The 17,636-nt window shown below is 48.0% G+C and overlaps 9 protein-coding genes across 9 annotated transcripts, besides 14 other annotated features; all 9 read left to right on the plus strand.

Annotated features, from left to right (window-relative positions):
* Positions 1-784: a sequence feature (areas merged during assembly that could not be assigned to a particular haplotype. This can correspond to areas where the two haplotypes were merged or to regions with more than two copies in the genome that were merged during assembly.).
* Tc00.1047053509795.10 (hypothetical protein, conserved) lies at positions 1-1,315 on the plus strand (the record flags this gene model as incomplete). The annotated part of the gene is made up of 1 exon (XM_803844.1): positions 1-1,315. A coding segment is annotated over one exon (1,315 nt), but the record flags the coding sequence as incomplete, so codon positions are not given.
* Positions 785-6,312: a sequence feature (heterozygous, non-Esmeraldo-like haplotype).
* On the plus strand, positions 1,560-2,261 carry Tc00.1047053509795.20 (hypothetical protein, conserved; the record flags this gene model as incomplete). Its single annotated transcript, XM_803845.1, has 1 exon — positions 1,560-2,261. The coding sequence occupies one exon, from the start codon at positions 1,560-1,562 to the stop codon at positions 2,259-2,261; it is 702 nt and encodes a 233-aa protein (XP_808938.1).
* Positions 2,439-2,506: a sequence feature (T-rich).
* On the plus strand, positions 2,556-3,965 carry Tc00.1047053509795.30 (hypothetical protein, conserved; the record flags this gene model as incomplete). The annotated part of the gene is made up of 1 exon (XM_803846.1): positions 2,556-3,965. One exon carries the CDS (start codon positions 2,556-2,558, stop codon positions 3,963-3,965), a length of 1,410 nt encoding a protein of 469 aa, XP_808939.1.
* Positions 4,109-4,136: a microsatellite.
* Positions 4,159-4,196: a sequence feature (T-rich).
* On the plus strand, positions 4,848-5,345 carry Tc00.1047053509795.40 (hypothetical protein, conserved; the record flags this gene model as incomplete). Its single annotated transcript, XM_803847.1, has 1 exon — positions 4,848-5,345. One exon carries the CDS (start codon positions 4,848-4,850, stop codon positions 5,343-5,345), a length of 498 nt encoding a protein of 165 aa, XP_808940.1.
* Positions 5,661-5,683: a microsatellite.
* On the plus strand, positions 5,748-10,316 carry Tc00.1047053509795.50 (hypothetical protein, conserved; the record flags this gene model as incomplete). The annotated part of the gene is made up of 1 exon (XM_803848.1): positions 5,748-10,316. The coding sequence occupies one exon, from the start codon at positions 5,748-5,750 to the stop codon at positions 10,314-10,316; it is 4,569 nt and encodes a 1,522-aa protein (XP_808941.1).
* Positions 6,313-6,728: a sequence feature (areas merged during assembly that could not be assigned to a particular haplotype. This can correspond to areas where the two haplotypes were merged or to regions with more than two copies in the genome that were merged during assembly.).
* Positions 6,729-7,032: a sequence feature (areas not merged during assembly with more than two copies in the genome that could not be assigned to a particular haplotype).
* Positions 7,033-7,270: a sequence feature (haploid, non-Esmeraldo-like haplotype).
* Positions 7,271-17,636: a sequence feature (heterozygous, non-Esmeraldo-like haplotype).
* Positions 10,354-10,413: a microsatellite.
* Positions 10,436-10,542: a sequence feature (T-rich).
* Positions 10,589-12,565, plus strand: Tc00.1047053509795.60 (hypothetical protein, conserved; the record flags this gene model as incomplete). Its single annotated transcript, XM_803849.1, has 1 exon — positions 10,589-12,565. The coding sequence occupies one exon, from the start codon at positions 10,589-10,591 to the stop codon at positions 12,563-12,565; it is 1,977 nt and encodes a 658-aa protein (XP_808942.1).
* Positions 12,847-12,868: a microsatellite.
* Tc00.1047053509795.70 (hypothetical protein, conserved) lies at positions 13,202-14,782 on the plus strand (the record flags this gene model as incomplete). The annotated part of the gene is made up of 1 exon (XM_803850.1): positions 13,202-14,782. One exon carries the CDS (start codon positions 13,202-13,204, stop codon positions 14,780-14,782), a length of 1,581 nt encoding a protein of 526 aa, XP_808943.1.
* Tc00.1047053509795.80 (hypothetical protein, conserved) lies at positions 15,022-16,818 on the plus strand (the record flags this gene model as incomplete). Its single annotated transcript, XM_803851.1, has 1 exon — positions 15,022-16,818. The coding sequence occupies one exon, from the start codon at positions 15,022-15,024 to the stop codon at positions 16,816-16,818; it is 1,797 nt and encodes a 598-aa protein (XP_808944.1).
* Positions 16,945-17,068: a sequence feature (T-rich).
* Positions 17,255-17,521, plus strand: Tc00.1047053509795.89 (phosphoprotein lepp12, putative; the record flags this gene model as incomplete). Its single annotated transcript, XM_803852.1, has 1 exon — positions 17,255-17,521. One exon carries the CDS (start codon positions 17,255-17,257, stop codon positions 17,519-17,521), a length of 267 nt encoding a protein of 88 aa, XP_808945.1.

Genomic DNA, 17,636 nt, shown 5'->3' on the forward strand with positions numbered 1-17,636 from the left:
GGTGCTACCAGGGCTCTTGGCAGATCTGGAAGGCCTTCTCACGCTTTGCCGTCTCCTTCAAAAGCACAAATTGTTGAATGATAAGATGAAGCTGGAGATTACGGAGAGTTTCTTTGGAAAATTGTCGCGAGCGGAGAATAATGATGAGAAGTTGTTGTCTTCACCGGTATCATATCCGCTGGGAAACGTGTTGGCCTTGGCCTTATTGTTGAGTGAGGGCGCATCTCAAAAAGCCTCACTATGCAGTAAGGAAAGACTAGGAACAGATGGAGCGATCCATCATCAGATTGCACCTCGTGTTTTGCAGGTTGTGAGAGAGCGGTACTCATCGTTGCCAGAACGGTTGGTGATTTTAAGCACATTGGTGGAACAGAAAGACATGGCTGGATTTGCACATACGCATGCGGTGGTTGCGGAAGAAGTGTGCACTGAATTAATTAAGGAATGTGACAAGATGACATCCAGTGAGTTTTCGAAACTTCTACAATGCATTAGCCGACTGAAATTTTGGCATCTTGTAAAACTGGATAGCTCACAATTTGGTAACGTTTTTCAGCGGACTTGTCGAGAAGCAGACGCTCACAGTCGTTGCGTTGCTTTTAGGGCTCTTTCATCGGATTTAGAACTTTTTTGTCATTACGAGTCTTTTATGATGTCTTTGTTGGGTGAAGTTGTCAACGTCATGTCTCATGAAGATATGGAGATGGTCCTCTCTGCGGTGCTTGCTCTGCAACTGACAGAAGCCTTGGAGTCACTCCTCGATGCCATTGGCACTCGGGTACTTTCTATGGTGGATCAGTGCAGGCGTAGTACATTGATACGTGTGCTGCAGTGTCACGCCGCCTTTGGCCTTCGGGACGATGTTCTCGTATTGCGTCTCCTTACGACATTGGAGGAACAGTGCAGTCGTGAGATACGACTAGACATATCACAAGTCCTTACTCTACTTCAGGCAACAGTTGACTTGGATGTTCCTATTCCTTCAAAGCTGGCTGTCAACTGCTTTGTTTGTTTGGAGCATCACGTTGACCGCATGACGATGGCCCAACTGGGTCATGCCGCACGTCTGGCGGTGGAGGTGGAAATGGGGTATACTGCATCTGTGCATGCTGTGGCAATGCGAGCGTTGGAGCATCGGGAAGCACTACGGACCAATGCAACGTTTCGTGAATCAGTGGAGCTACTTTGTGATGAGTTCAGTGTGGAAATACCGTGGCATATGAGGCCCACTGTGCTGCGCAGGCGTTACCAGGAAGAGAGACTGAACGATTACATTAACAAGCGGCGATTAGCCTCATTAAATGGATTGAACTAAACACATTTGTATATATTTTTGGTATTGAGGCGTGGTGTGCATCCAATTTTGCGGGGGTTGACGTACAACATGATGCCGCAGAATAACTGATAGGTGGAATGGAAATGGCGGGAGCGTCTTCCGCGTTTTTTATTTTGGCATAAACACAGACGCCGGATCTGATCTGGAATTATCTTCACCTTTTTTTTTTTGTGTTTTCTTCTTCCTTGGTTAAATGTGACTCTTGTGTCTTCCATTGAAAGTTATGCCATCAGGAACTGATAACACTGTAGAGGAGGGCACTCTGAGTGAGGAGTGCATTCTGCGTGTCTCGCGTCAGTACGACGTGGAGATGGTGTTTCAGATCTCACTTTGTTCACGAGGTCTCCGGTCGTTGGGTGATGGTTTTGCTCGTTGCCTTGCGCTGGTGCGTGTTGATGTCTCGCGAAATTGCCTCACTAGTCTTGAAGGGATTGCCCTGCTTGCTGGCTCGCTGAGGTACATAAACGCTTCGGAGAATGAAGTGGAAGATCTGGCAGGCGTTGACCGCTGCTCGCTTCTGGAGGAGGTCCGTTTGGAAGGAAACCAGCTGAGCAACGAGATGGCAATTGTGCCCTTGGCGCAGCTCCCAAACCTCCGTTCTCTTTTTCTGCAGCGGGAGATGCCTCTCTCTGGCGACACGCACGAAACACTTCTCCTCGAAAACCCCATTTGCCGCGATAAAGGGGCATATGATAAAATCCTTCAGCGGCATTTCGCTTCTGTCCTCTGCGTTGATGGTCGTTGCTTTCGCCACCCTTCACCGAGGGAAGTTGTGGCTGAGACTGCGGTGTTGCCATCATCGACTCCGCCACCCTCAGGAACTGCATTGGATAAAAAATTAGACACGGAAGATGATTTGGGCGAGCGTATCTTCGCTAACGCCGTGGCGGAGTGTCGCGCCGCGTGTCGAAAGGCGTTGATTTAATTTTTTTTTAAAAAGGAGGGAAACACGCCGGTGGATGTGAAATGAGGGCAAAAAAGAAAAAAAAAAGGATGAAACCCCGCAGATTCCTCGTGAATCCTGTTACCCATTATTTATCGAATATCCTGTTGTTGTTGTTCTTGGTTCTTTTTGTGCGACACCAGCAGGAGGCTTTAAGCCTTTTTTTTTTTTTTTTGCGGTGCTGCTTTTCGTTGCGTTTTTAATTTATTTTTTTATTTTTATTTTTTCCCCCTAATTTGCTGCGGCCTCATCCCACAGAAAGGTGGGTGACGCACCATGACCGGCAGCGGTGGCAGTGATGCGGAAGAACCGAGGACGGACGGCCGCATTGCGCTGGGCGATCACGTCATCATCACCGGCGGCGGCGTGAAACGAATGGCGTTGGTGCAGGCGGACAACAAATTGCGCCTCGGCAGCTCGGGGGTGGTGCAACTCGAGAAACTCGTCGGCCTGCGATTTGGCGAGGTGCTCCGGTACGACCCCAAAGACCGCGTGCTTCTCCCAACGAATGCGTATCCCGACCTTGACATCACGAGCCTGCAGCAGCGTCTCGAAGACGCACGTGATAATCGACACCTTGTGGACGATAACCGAAATCAAATTCTTTCAAACGTCGAGATTGCTGCTTTGCGTCAAGAAAAGGGTGTTGACGCATTCCTGACCACCCTCGTGCAGAAGAGCACGACGTTTCACACAAAGACGGCATACTCGCAAGAGAAGTATCTTCGAAAAAAAAAGAAGCGTTACGGTACATTATACAAGGTGGAACGCGTGACACCTGACGCCGCCGCAGAGATTTATCTCCCGACAATCAACCCATCGGATGTGGAACCGGAGGAAACACGGTCAATGCGGCTTCGCGCTGACACTTTGGCGCTTATTTTGCACCACAGTGATGTACATAGTGGTAGTCGTGTTCTCGTGTACGAAAAAACAAATGGCCACTTGGCAGCAGCACTGCTCACACGTCTTGGGAACGACGGTGTAATAATGCAAGTGATGGATAAGGTTGCACAGCCCAACGTGTTTCTGGCGCAGGCGATGGGCCTCACTCGCGTGCGGGAGCTTTGGAAAGCCATCCCTCGAAATGATGCTTTTCTTCTTGGCAGGGAAGGTACAGAAGAGGAACAGAATCCGGGAGACGAGAAGAAGAAGACAGGCACTGGGAAAAACAACACCAATAAAGGCAACAAGAAAAGAGGAAATGGTGATATTGAAGGTCCATCGCAGTGGATACGTGGGATTGACGCACGTCGCATGTTAAAGGAAAGGCCGGCCGACTCACTCATTATTGTGAACGACACGGAATCCGAGAGCTTAATTAATGAACTGTTGCCCTTTATTGCGCTGGGCGGCCACATTGTGGTGTACAGTCAATTTCTGGAGGACTTGTCTGGCGCTTTTGCGAGGCTATGGAGGGAGTGTGTGAACATTTGTGTTTCCGAGACATGGTACCGTCACCATCAAATCCTTCCAAACCGTACACATCCGACAGTAAACATGAGTACCGCAGGCGGATATTTGTTAACGGCGATCAAGACTGAGACAAACGGCATCCCACGGCCACGCCTGGAGGAGGTCTCAAAAGCAATTCTGCTGGAGCAGGCGAAGAGTACCGAGACGGATGGAAAAATGCCGTTTAAGCGACAAAGAGAAGAGGGTGATGAACGACGGGAGCAGGAGTGATATTAATTGTTACAGCCTGGGTTCCAGGTGTAGCAGATGTCGAGTAAAACTACGCACTTCATCATTTAACACGAGACCAACACAAAGCAGGACGCCTTTGGGAGTGGTGTTGCACGTGTGTCATCCTCCCACTTGGATGAATCAATAATAATAATAATAATAATAATAATAGGGATTTTATGAAGATTTATGGTTGTTATTTTTACTTTTTTTTTTCTTTCTTTTTTTTCTCCCACGGTGGCATTTGAAGAAAGCCATACACACAACCCTAAACCCACGCACAGAACAAACTTGCCGAAAATACTTGCATATAAATCTTTTGCAAAATAAAGGAAGTATTATGATCTACGACGTCAATTCTCCGCAGTATCAGCAGTTCCTTAGGTCAAGCGGCCGCCGTCGCGAGGACTACACAAGAGGTGGAAAGAATGGTCCCGTGGTGAACAAGAAGATTACAAAGGCAGGAGGAGCAGCCAGCACTGGACTGTAGACACGAGAAACTTGCCTCATAAGAGGTGCTACTCCGGCGCATGAGTAAAATGAGAAAAAACGAAATGAATCCTATTGGCTGTAAGGGTCTACGACGAAGGAGACGAGTTCTTTTTTTTTTTTGCAGAACTATCTTTTGTAATAATTTTATGATTTAGCTGAACTAGTGAAGAAAAGAATGAAGAATTGAAATTGACTTTGTTTAGACGGCAGCCTTGGTTAAAAATATCTTAACACTTTCTGTCTGCGTATCTATATGTGTGAGTGGAAAAGACCTGTGAGAAGTACCTGCTTTTCCCCAGTGTACGCTGCGCTCTTGCTTGTTGGCGAGTCGAACACTCTTTTTTTTTTTTTTTTCTTTAACGCATCGGTGAAGGGAGAGAAACATTTGTGATGAAACGCTTTTTCAATCGCTTCTATCTTGACACTGGCATTATTGCTGACCCCAGTCAACGTAGTCTTGCTAGTCGAGTAAGCGCTTTGCTGGTGCAGGGAGCTGTGGCCTTTTCGTTGCTTGGCACGATCGGTGTTGATACCTCGCCTCTTATCGCTGCTGCGGGTGTAACAGGGGCCACAATTGGATTTGCTTGCAAGGACTTTGGTACCAACTTTGTCGCGAGCATTGTGCTGAGCGGTCAACAGTCACTTCGAACAGGGAATCAGGTTTGCATTGGGACTGGCCTTAATGTCGTCAAAGGGAAGGTGGTGGACTGGGACACGCGGTATTTGTACCTGCGCAGCTCGGAGGGCCACCTGCTGCATGTCCCCAACAACATGGTCCTCAACTCCGTAGTGACATGGGAACAAGAAAAGAAGCAGAGCCTACATGAAACGGATCCCCCCAAACAAGACGTTGTCAAGGCAACTGGAGACAACGCGGCCAAGCAGTGAGGGAGTGACCTTTTCTGGAGTAAGGAATGAGGAATAAGAATGTGTTTGGGAACGTCTTGTGTTTCACCATGTCTCGCTGGGTTTTCTGAACTCCGAAGGATTTGGTTGACTTTATGGATTCTCCGAGGATGATTACCATTGCTCTTTTTCTCCTGATATGTATTTCTATATATCGACAGCGGCCACGAAGAAGAGAAAAGTTGCAGTGCATTGTGTGTCCCAGAGCACAAAAATAAATAAAGGAAGAATTGTTTTGGCGCCTTGCTTATTTAGCTGGAGTGGCCAAGAAGGTCAGTCACACATACACACACATTTTCTCTCTCTCTCTCTCTCTCCCTTCTTTGGTTGTTTCCCTTTTAGCCGACAGCGGCAGCAACAACCCCAGGAAGGGACAAATTACATATGGCGTCACTTTCATTAAGGCAAGTCGGTGTACTTAAACATGCGGAAGCGGTGTCGCAATCCTTCCCGTTATGTGTCACATATGTTGAGCTGATGAAAGGCGCATACCTTTTCGCTTCGGTGAATGCCGCGAAAAACAGGTGTACTGTGGAGTTTATTTTGGACACCAATAATAATAATACTAATGCTGCGGCTGCGGATTCCACTTTTACCACCAACACCGTCGTGATGGATGCCAAATCTCATTCTTCAGCAGCAAGTGAGGTGGTGGAACATGAAACGTTACTTGAAAATCTTCAAAGCAGCTTTCGAATACCAAAGTTCTTTCAGGTGCTGGAAGAAGAGGGAATGATTACGGCGATTGAGCTTGCTTGTGATTACCGAAAGGTAGAAGACTCTAGAGAAGTCTTACCTAAAAAGAAACGCGCGTTGGAATCTACTTATTTGCATTTGTTTATTGGAACATCCAACGGGACAGTCTTTATTTGCAATGCACTCCGTGGGACAATCATGGCGCTGGCGCAGTTTCAGTACCATGGAGTCTTTACACACAGTCAGCTTGAAAAGTCCCAAGGAGATGAGACGCCACCGACGTGTCGGAATGAATCAGTCGTTCGTTTCGTTTTGCATGGCACTGGGCCAGATGTACGTTTCAATGCAAACATCGCTCAAAGTACCGCTTCTCTGCCGATAGGGACTCTCCACGCGGTGTGCGTCGTCCACAGTAGGGGAAGGGTCGTATTACTAAGTCGAAATGTCCTTGACATTTTCCTTTCTGTGGCAGAGCAACGTCTTGATGGAAAACGCCCATACTTTCTCTTGGAGTGGTCGCCTGATAGCAGTATCAGCTCATTTCCTTCTGCTGGACCAGCTGCCCATTTTGCCTCTTGCATAGAATCCGTCTTTATCGTCTCAGAGGAAGAGCGGTACTCTGCCGTGGAGTTGCGGACACAACCGATCACGTCGAATAGTCCTATGGGACGCAGTATTCGTGATGCAGCCTTCTTTTTTGGCAACCTTTCGGACACGGCGGCGATTCTCCGCAATGGCCCACAGGCCATGGAATCTCTTATTTTGTGTGGTGAGGCTCCAGCACTTTCCATGTACACCTTTGAAAGTACACGTGCCGCCTTTTCTGCACGGAAAACTGTAAGAGCTGTGGTCTCGGTCCTGGGTGGAATGGCGCGGAGAATATGGCAAAGGTCCTCAGAAAATGAAGATAGGGGTGCAATGAAACCGCAACGTTTAGCCAAGCGACATCAACAAGCGAAGGATGCTTTTTTTGAGGCTGACATAGTGTTTAATGTTGTCCAGGTGGACCCCACCTTTCAATGGGCTGCTTGTTACAGTGAGAGTTCTGGACGTATTTATTTGTATGACTTGATGGGCGGTGCCCTCTGGCGGGTGATGAAGGGTTGCCGTTCTGCTAAATTTCAATGGTGCGTAGCTACCATTGCTGGAAAACGTATGTTATTGCTTGTTGTGCACCTACTACTTCGTTATGCTGTGGAGGTGTACTCTATACGTTTGGGAGAACGCCTGGCAGCTCGCCACGTTCCTCAGGGATCCATTCTGCTTCGTCCAGAATCCGTCTCCTCTGCATTGTCTATCCTCCTACTAACGCCCTTCAGAGAAGTCATACGGGTAAATGTGGAGCTGAACGCGAAGAAGGAAGAAGAAATTCCTTCTTCATTTTTATTTGCTGATCCTTCTGCTTTACTGAATGAGGGAGAAAGTTCTTTTAAGACGTTGCGGGAAAAAGGGTACCAAATAATGCCGCGAGATATTTTTATATCAGCATTGCGTTTGCCGCTTCCTACTCCAGTGACAGACGAGAGGCTTTTCTCCGCCTACCGATTGCAGATGAAGAAATTGGAGAATACTGTAAAGAGTAAATTTTCGCCTGGGGTATCTGATGAACGTTGTTTCCCTATGGGTATGGATACGACAGTGGAGACTGTTCCACGTAACATTACCGCGGCCCAATGTCTGAATTATTTGGAACTGCGACTTGCTTGTGTGACAAATTATCATCGGGCAATGATGTTGAGAGGGTTAAATGATGGAATGCAGCAGCCGGGCATGAAGGCGTCAAAGTTGCCAAATAGCGAGGCTCTCTTTTCGGAGGAGGGGGAATCGCATCCATCTCTTTTACAGGGAGTGAGTGCAGCATCGGAGATGCTCTTCAGTGGCGGTTTTCCAGAGTTTGTGCATTTCTTGGAGGATATTCTTCCCTCTATGCAACGGCTATTGGCCATGCATAAGGACGCTCCACCAGAAACTAATTTTACACAAATTCCTTCGATTCCTTTGGATGCCTTTTTAAAACATTTTCATTGTGGGGGGTATAAGTTGGAATTTTTGCGTGACAAGATGTGGGCTTTTGAGAATGCGAGCGATGCAGAGGAGGATATATGGGCTGAGATTGGGGCCGTATTTTACAGCTCTGCTGGCCGTGGCCTCGGCTCTTTATTGCAGCAGTTGGAGGTCTTTAGTGCATTGGGTTTTCAAACTGTGGATGTAGCGGTGATTTCCCTGTCTTGGCTATGTTGTTCTTTTGCCAGGCGGCCTACGTTGGCCTCTTTAGGGTCATTATCAGATCTTGTTTTTTTGTTGAAAACGTGTAATGACGCGGCATTTCTTACGGGTGTGGAACATGTTCCATGTTTTACAACGGGAATTGCTGGTACGAACTATGGGGGAAATGAAGCATGCGTACTATTGCTGATTCTGTGCATGATCATACGTCAACACGAAAAGCCTGTCGGGCATGCTTATTATACTCGTTATTTGCGTTTATTGCGTCAATTGTTGGCATTTCGAGTGATGCTTCATTGCTGGAAGAGTCAACTTCAAGCATCCATCACGGATTCGGGAAAAAAGTGTTATCAAAGAATACGCATGTGCGGTTTGCTTCCATGCGAGGGGGGTGATACATTGAGTGCGTATTGCTTCGGAATTTTCCCCACCTCTGTGGCTCAGTTTCTGTGTGAGAATATCATGGGGAGAGACGAAATGAAGAGGGCCCTGGGTGGGGTAGACATGGTTGAATTATTCAAATTAATTTCTATTAGGAAAGAAACGTTTGAATTGAATGTAGGGACCCCATGGTATAAGGAACGAACATGGAGTCATGTTGTCTTTTCAGAGCGCGTGTTGAAACCAATTCTATCTGTCACTGCAGCTCTCATGCCCAAATCGCCTCAAGAACGGCCATGGATTCACACAGCAACGCCACAAGAGGTGGCAGGATTAGGTTTGATCCTTGTGGTAGAGTTGATCCTCCTTGAGTGGGAATTGGAACCTCTTCGTGAGGAGCCTCTGGCATTTATTCAGAAGAATTTGGCCCCAGATGCCAACCTCTTTGAGGGGAGTGACGATCTTGTGAAGAGTCTGGCGCGGCGTCCAAAGGGAAGTCGTTCCACGCGTGATTACTTTAACAGTTGCCGCGAACTTTTAACACTGGCTCAAGGCGTTTTGGCTGACATTGTGGGGGATGCGAGTAACTTAGAGAGTTGTGAGAAGGTCGTTGAGGCGTGGTCTTCATTGTTGTCCTATGACAACAACGCACTTTTCGCACATGTGCCTCTTCTCATGCGGCAACAGCTTGAACCTCTCATAAAATTGTTTCGTACCAGTCCCGAGCCGTTAGTAGGACGTATTCGTGAAGTCTCCTCTTTTCTGGACACCATTATGTTTTTTGCCTTTACGGAGGTCGGCACCCAACTTTCTTCCGTCGCCTCACCATCCGCGTCTCTCTCAGTTCCGTGGGACTCCATGTTTGACGCGAGGGAGAGAATGCTGCACCTGCGCCCGGATGGCGACTTTACGGAGTTCCCGGAGAGGCAACAGATGGAGACTAAAATGCAAATGCGTAGCTCATTCCTAAAAGAGTTTGCCTTTATGAATTATAGGAGCACGTATACAGACGGATCTGGTGAACGTGTTGCACAATTGGGAGAGGCATTGGGACTAAATCGTATTGTTGGCGATATATCCCAGCTTATTCTGTTTGATGCCGCGGCGCGTCATTTATGTTCAAATACAGAGTTGCATCGTCTACGGAACGTTGTAGCAAGTCGCCATTTGGCTGCTCGCATAGCTGCAGCAGACTTTCGGATTATTGTCGCCAGTTGCTTGAAGTACTACAACGAGTTGAAAAGAGGCATTCCAAAAGAAAATCGATTGGAGATTCAAAGGGTCGCACTGAAAATCAAGAGCATGGATAGTGCAATGACGGAGGAGTGTCGCTCTTGGATACAGATGGGAGATGCAAAAAAGGGTCTTGACACGAGATTGGGAGAGGACGTGACGTCAAGATCGCCTCTTGAACATGAAATAGTCGCGTGCCCGAGTTGGTACACCTTGAATGATATTCGCGCCGTTGAGCGTAGGGTGAAGGAGCGACTACAACAGCCGCGAAGCCCCGAAGCATTCTCTGATTTCAACGCAGTTCTCTTCACTTTGGCATGTGTTGCTGCGGAGGGGAGAACTGAGTTGGAGGGAGTCGCACGTCGAGTCGCCGCAGAACTCCCCGCGGTTTCAAGCCGCCTTGCCAATTTGCTCTGACGCAATCAATGACGATTCTCTTTCCTCCACCAAATGCATATATATATATATATATATATATATATATATATATATATATATATATATATATATATATGCACCAAGAAAAGAATCTTATGTTTTTTGGTTTTTTTTGAGGTTCTTGTGTTTTTTATTTTCTGTCTTTTTTTTTTATTGTTGGCTTGCATTCACTTTCTTTTCTGTTCTTTTTTTCTTTTTTTCATTTCCGTGCGGGTGTGCGCCTGCCCGAGATCTTGGTTTTAGAAACGGAAATGGTGGAGATTTGCTCGGCCGGAGGGGCAGACGATCGTGAAGAATGTATCGGGATGCACTTTTTTCTCACGGACGCTATTCTCGCGGAAAAGGGCATGAACTTGGGTTTTAGGCGACCACTGGTGTCCCTGAAAACGTTGTACTCGGACTTTGTGGTGCGGGAGTTGTCTCCGTTGTACAACAACGGTGAGCCGCTTGTGCTGGAGCAGCTGCCAACGGTCGAGCGGTTGGACAGCAAATTGAAGGCTGTGAAACGGCCACGAGAGGAGAAGGAGGAGGAGGCGATGGCTACAGCGTTGGATGCTCAACCGATATTGTTACTGGAGCATGTACAGGCGCAATTTTCATCGCTATTGGGTCCGGAGGATTTGTCGTCTCTTCTGGAAGCTTTGCGTGCGGGTGCTGATCGGGTGATGCTTCGAGATTCTTCACTGACGAAGGCGCAGCGCACACGGGTGCATGAAGCGGTAAAGAATACACTTGGACCGTCGTATTTGAGTCGCACTGTGGACGGGTCCCTTGTGATTGAAAAGTCAACGTCAGTGTCAAGAAGGGAAGAAATGCGTCGCTCAAACCCACTGCGCCTACAAAAGTTCTTGCACTTTACGCTATACAAGGAAAACATGGACAGCAATCGTGCCCTACGTGCAATTGCCGGACACCTTTGTTTGCCGGTGCGACAACTCCTTTTCAGCGGAACAAAAGACAAAAGGGCGGTGACTCTCCAGCGCGTTGCGGTTCGGGGCCTTTCGTGCGAGCGGCTCTCTGAAATCAATGATCGGTCATTTGGTCCGGATTGTGAACTGAAGGTATGTGGTTTCCAGGAGGCAGAGAGTGGACTGCGCCTTGGTGATACGTTGGGCAATCATTTTCTTATTGCCCTCCGTCTTTTACCAGATAGTACAGAGCCTTCACCTGACATGCTGAAGGTCATTCAAGAAGTTATTGGCTCTGTTGGTGTGGTGAACTACTACGGGCCTCAGCGCTTTGGCACGACGGAAGTGTTAACAAGTGATGTTGGTATCAAATTGCTTTCTGGAGAGTTTGAACAAGCACTTCGCATGATATTTCATTCTAAAGCGATTGTTGAACCGAATCTCCTTCCCTCGAAGGAGGCTGTGGAGCGACGGTCCTTTGATGAGGCGCTAAAGCTTCTTCCACGCTACTGTTTTCAGGAGCGTGACATTCTGAAGCATTTGGTAAAATGCCCCAACGATTTTTTGGGCGCGTTGCACATGATACCGCGAACTTTGGGTATGTTGTACTGTCATGCTGTACAGAGTTTGATTTGGAATATCATGGCTTCGGAGCGATTGAAACGTGGTGTGGGACCTCTCCCAGGTGATTTGCTGTTAAAAAATTTGTATACGCACATAAGGGAGCGTGCTAATCGACCAGATGACAATGACGAGGATTTTAAAATCCTAATGAAGGAAGATGGTCTGCCGGAGGTGGTGCGACTCACAGAAGAAGACGTGGCAACTGGCCTTTTTTGTCTGTGTGATGTTCTTCTTACTGTTCCAGGCCCTGACGAAGAACTGCAGTATCCAAGTATTGCGAGTTGCACGCGTGAGTCGTACATTGCGGCGCTCAAATTGAGAGGAGCGGAGATGCTTTTGAATGCAGAGAATCCCCTTGTGAAGGTGTATCATTACCATGGGGCATATCGACCGCTGGTAGTAAAGCCGAGAGGACTAAAGATGCGCCTTGTGAACACGAAAGGACCGCGAGAGCCAATTATTCTTACGGATTTGGAAAAGTTAGCCATGTGTGACACCAATAATAATGGTATGATGGATAATGAGATTGAACAGGACGCCTGCACAACGACTGCAGTGAGTAAGGCAATTGTGGTGGAATTTTCCCTTCCTCCAGGCTCATACGCTACCTCTGTTTTGAGGGAGTTTAGCATCCCTTACTCTGAGGGTTACCATTCCACGGCGGCTATGCAATGCGACAGCAGCGGCAGTCATTAGGGCAGTGTGGACACTGCGGTGTAAGAGATTGTCTTTAAGTTTGTTTATTTTCAGGAGATGCCGCCCTCATTTTCTTGGTGGTGGTGGTGGTGGCGTTTTTTTGTTTTTTTTTTTTTTTGGAGGGAGGTGATGTGTTTTTGCATGCCCTTGTGAAATCACAAGATTCTGTAATCGTGTAATCATCGTGTGTAGTCTAACCAACTCCTTTCAGGATTGTTGAGCGGGCCCATGCTTCCTGTGACAGATGACAACCAGCAAAGACTGAGTTGTGTTGGTTTGTCTTTTTATTTTTATTTTTATTTTCTTGTTTGTTTGTCATTCAATTTAGATCCCCTTTTTTTTTTTTTTCGCTTTTTTTTTGTTTTGTGAGGAAAAGCGTGTGAAGTGCCTTCAGGGAGAAACGTAAAAATTTCTTCCCGGTTCCCTTTGATATTATTTGTATGTTCCTTTCTTCTTGAGTTTGGGCAACGCCAAGGGGTGAAACACCACAACACAAACACGCGGAGGGGAAGCACAAAAACGGGGTGCGCGTAGCGCCGGAAGGATTCGTAATTATTTGGGCGGTGAGTTGTTGGGAGGGGCCGTCACTGGGGAGAAGAGGAGTGGGTGCTGTTTAGTGTGTGGGGAAGTGTCATCATGCTAATGGAGACGCTGGAGCGAGAGGTGGAGGCGCTGAGCGCTGAGGTGACACGCCTGCGATTTATGGTGTATCACATGAAAGATGCCGTGTTTTCATCGGCACCTCCATTGGCAGCGGCCGCTTCTTCTGTGAATTGCCGCAGCGGTGGTTGCGGCGGCGGCGGTGCTGAGACAACCGATTCCGCAGTGAAGCTGAAGGCTAACAGTAGCAGTTGTGGGACTTCACCACCGCTGGGTTTGGTGTTGCAGGATTTGACACAAGCGGTTGCACAGCTTTTGGCGGCCAGCAATGAGGTGAAAATGGCGTCGTCAGCTTTACGACAAGGACGTGAGGAAAAAAACAACGAGCGTCCAAGACGCCATCAGGGGTCACGCACGCGGAAAAAAACGAAGAAAAATCGACGTCATCGTAGATCTTCCTCCGCGTCTTCATCAGCGCTTCCGGCACTGTCATTGTCCTTGTCCAGTTCGACTCACAGGGCAAGCAAAAAGAGGAGACGATCCCATCGACATGCCGACAAGAAGAAGGATAGCAAGGATTTACGAAGGCTCGAAGAAAAGATGGGGGACGGACACAATGACTTGCCTTCAATCAAGCCCCGTAACAGCACGTCACAGGAAAAGGGCTTTCATGCTTCCAATGCGGTTGCTCAACGTCAACTGCAGAAAGAGGAGGAAGGCCATGAATTCAATTGCAGTAGGGGCGAGGACAAAGAAAGGCGCAGCTCTTTGCGAAGTTCCCAAAAGGGAGGTGACCCCCTCACAAGAAAAACCCCTGCAGAGTTGGAAAGTGTGGAGAGATCTCGCCCCCCATCACTAGGCACTTCGTACGGCATGTTGGCGTCGGCCAGTGTCCAATCAGCGGGCGCTGGAGATCCGAGGACATCGATACGGAGAGAAAACCGAGGTTCTTCTGCCGTGGCCATCCCGGTACCGCCGAGGAAGATGGACGGGCAGAGGAAGGAGGACGGGGAGACACCACCGTCTACGGAAGAAGACGGATATTCTTTTTTAACTCATGGCACCTTGTCTCTAGGCTGTTTTGCACCCGAAAAAACGAAGAACGTGACACCAACGGCAACTAAAATAACAAAAACGGAGGGGTATGAAGAAAAAAGCAAAGAAAAAGGAAATATGCAGTTTAAGCCGCTTCATATGTTTCGTACACCTCCGACACAACGCCGTAATTTGTTAGATCGCTTTCGCGGTGGGAGTGATGAGTCCAGTACCCCCGATGAAAGAGACTCAACACCAGCGTCGCTTCAACAGGCTGGAGAAAGTGCGGCTTCACACTCCATTTCTCTTCATAACGCAGTGAATAATGCCATTGGGTTTGCTAGCACTGACAATGTCTCTAGAAATAGTTTTGCGATTGGAGCGATACGCTCGAGTACGCCTGATTCCTTTGGGGGATACGGAGCTGGGATGATGGAAGAGTACGGGTTTGCTCTGAATGAATCCTTCCACGCAAGTCAGAGCGCAGAGAATATCAATAGCCGCGGGCATGATGAACCGTCCGCCATACTCACCAGAACGAATGCCCGGTACCATTTGCGAGACGGCAATTCTACAAATTGAACGGGATGTCACGTGTTTTTTTTTTCCCCATGTGTTTTTGCGTCAATTGAAAAGAAAAAGAGAGAGCGGAAATTTACTCTTTCCTGAAAATTACGACACTCGTTGTCTCATCTTGTTGATGTCATTCTTCTCTTCTTTTTGCTTTTGCTCATGTTTGGGTTTCCGTCGCCAACGACCCTGTCCACAATCATACTTTTTTTGTAACAGGACAATAGTTTGCGTGTCATTTGTGCTCGGGAATGTGTGCCGCGTTTAGATCGTTGTGTGAAGAGCTGAGTCGTCTGCAGGTGCGCATGCTCCGACGCGACGGGAATCCTTCGCAGCTCGTGGCGGAAGCGACTCAAATGATTCGAAGCCGTTGCAATGATATCGAAATAAAAAGACAAAACCTGCCGTATGTTCCTATTTTTTTAAGGAGCTGTGCAACTCTATTTGCACGTGCCGACACGGACCCCGTGCACGAGGCTCTGGAGACTGTAGGGCAGCTTGCTGAGGCCTACGTTGACGGTAATCATGGCGACGTGAATGAGTCTGCCACTGTACTCCAGTCATTGGTCTCTTTTGCTCGGAATCTGGCGAATGAGGGGGATTTACACAAGAAAAATATGCCCTCATCATCACCATCATTAGCGTTAAGATCTTTACTGGCTCCATGTCTAGAAAAAACATTACAGAAGTGGAAAGAACAGTCAGTACGGCCACATACCTCAACACTTTTGTCACTTCTTCGAGGGACAGACATTGTCTATGGCGAGGGTTTTCACTTTACTCCAGTGAGTGTTGATATGATGGGTTTATTGCCTATCAAGGGCAAGATTCAAATGGAGGCAAAGCTACAGAAATGTCCTTCCGCAAGGCATATTCTTAAATCACTGCGCGAAATGCAGCTGTCAAAACTTGATGCTGGGATCTGCTTGAGCAGTCTCGCAGAACTTGGGTTGTATGATGCTGAATTATGCAATGCCTGCTGTGAGGTGCTTTTTTCTACTCACGCACTTGTGACATGTCAGCAGTTCGCACAGGTTATCTATAGTTTAGGTGTTCTTCAACACCGACATATTCATCAAAAGTTTTTCTCCAGTATGGTGGACTTTAAAAAGTGCAACGCAGCGGCGTTACGGAAACACACAATGGGCCTTGCCATGCTTAGGCAGCCTCCGCCCAATGAACGTGCTTTTATGGACGGTATCTTTTTACACGCATTACGCCCCACCGATCCGTTAGAATACAGCTACTCACCCGAAGAGGAATTGTCTTCAGAGTGGTTTGTATCTATCGGCCATGCATTGTCGTGTCTGGGGATTGTGCACTACAAGTACCGTCTGATGTTGGCACGGAGGGTGCGAAGAGACATCATTCAACTAACCACACAACAACGATGCCAAATGTTGTACGCTTTGGGAGGGGTGCCCATAGATTCCGTTCCAGATGAGCTCCGCCAATCGTGGAAAAACAAAGTGGAACGATCAATTGAGGTGCTGACAGAGCGGCTGCGTTACAACGTTGAACCCTCGGATGGACCTTTTGTGATGAACGCTCTTCTCTTTGCTGGCGTTCGCGAACACCCCATGATTCCTCAAAAACCCGATCTACTCTCAGGAGAGAATCCAGTGGAGGTCCTTCTTCGCACCTGGTCTACCTGTCCCAAGGAGCGTGTGCTTCACTTGACGGAACAAATACGACCGCGTCATTTGGGAGAGGAGCCGACAGCAACGTTGTCTCATGTGTTTAGCGTCATTGCAAAGAATTGCAGTGCTTCACCCTTTGATTCCTACCGATTTGGGCCTTTGTGTGACGCAGTTCGTAGTCACGGTGGCGAAATGAGCGTGGAAGAGGTTTTGGGCACAATAGCTGCCATTCAGCGCATTGGAATCGGAGGCCGTTATCGTGAAACTCTGGTGGTATTACTGGAGAATTTATGGCGACAGCGACATAGCATGACGTCCGAGCAGCAATCTCGCTGCTGCCGCCTTCTAGAACGCCTGGGTCACTTGGATACTGCAATGGAGTTGCTTGAGTACATGACAACCCTTTAGACGCGGGGTGGGGAGAGCGAAGTGAAGACGGGAATGGTTTGTATTGTCTGGAATTCCTTCACAAACAAAAGGGACGGGGGATTATTGCAGTGGCTATGGGACTTTTAGGGAGCTCATCCGTGCCTATTTTTTCTTATTTCGTTTTATTTTTTACTTTGTTTCTATTTTTTTTCCGCATGCCTCTTCATTTACTTTTGTATTGTTTTGAATTTATTGATTGCTGTTGTCTCTTTTTTTCTTCTTTTTTTTTGGTTGTTGTTGTTGCACTGTTCGGCAACATCCCGCCCGTGTTTTCTTTTGGACGGACGCAGTGTAGTTTTCACTCCTTGACGGTGGGGAAGTACAGCAGCAGTGGGGTGCGTAGAAAGGTGTGTGTGTGTGCGTTGGTGCTGTTGAGGAAAAGAGCGGAGGCCGGTAAAAGAGGAGGACGACAACGATGGGGAAGCGGGTGAAAAAGATGCCAAAGCAGAAGCGTAAACTCGCAATGGCTGACCGTCCGAGAAAATTAACGAAGAAGGGCAAACTGAAGCGGAAACGAGGTGACCTCAAGATGTTGAAGAGCCGCGACGTGGCTTTCGCCGTGCGGCAGAAGAAGGGCGGGAGGTGGGTGAAGGCGGGGGAGCGCCGCTGCAATATACACACCGTATGTAACTGCGTTAACCGTACCGATCCCGCCAAAATGATGCGTGTGGCCAATCGCTAAGCGTCCGTGGGATTTTATTCTTTTGCCCTCAGAACTGATATGTGCCGGTATGACTGCTGCCAAGCTGCGTTATTGGGTGCTCACTCCACCGGTGAGGGGGGGGGGGGGGGGGGCA

The sequence above is a fragment of the Trypanosoma cruzi genome, genomic scaffold, assembly GCF_000209065.1.
Source record: "Trypanosoma cruzi strain CL Brener 1047053516467 genomic scaffold, whole genome shotgun sequence".
In the NCBI taxonomy this organism is placed as follows: domain Eukaryota; phylum Euglenozoa; class Kinetoplastea; order Trypanosomatida; family Trypanosomatidae; genus Trypanosoma; species Trypanosoma cruzi.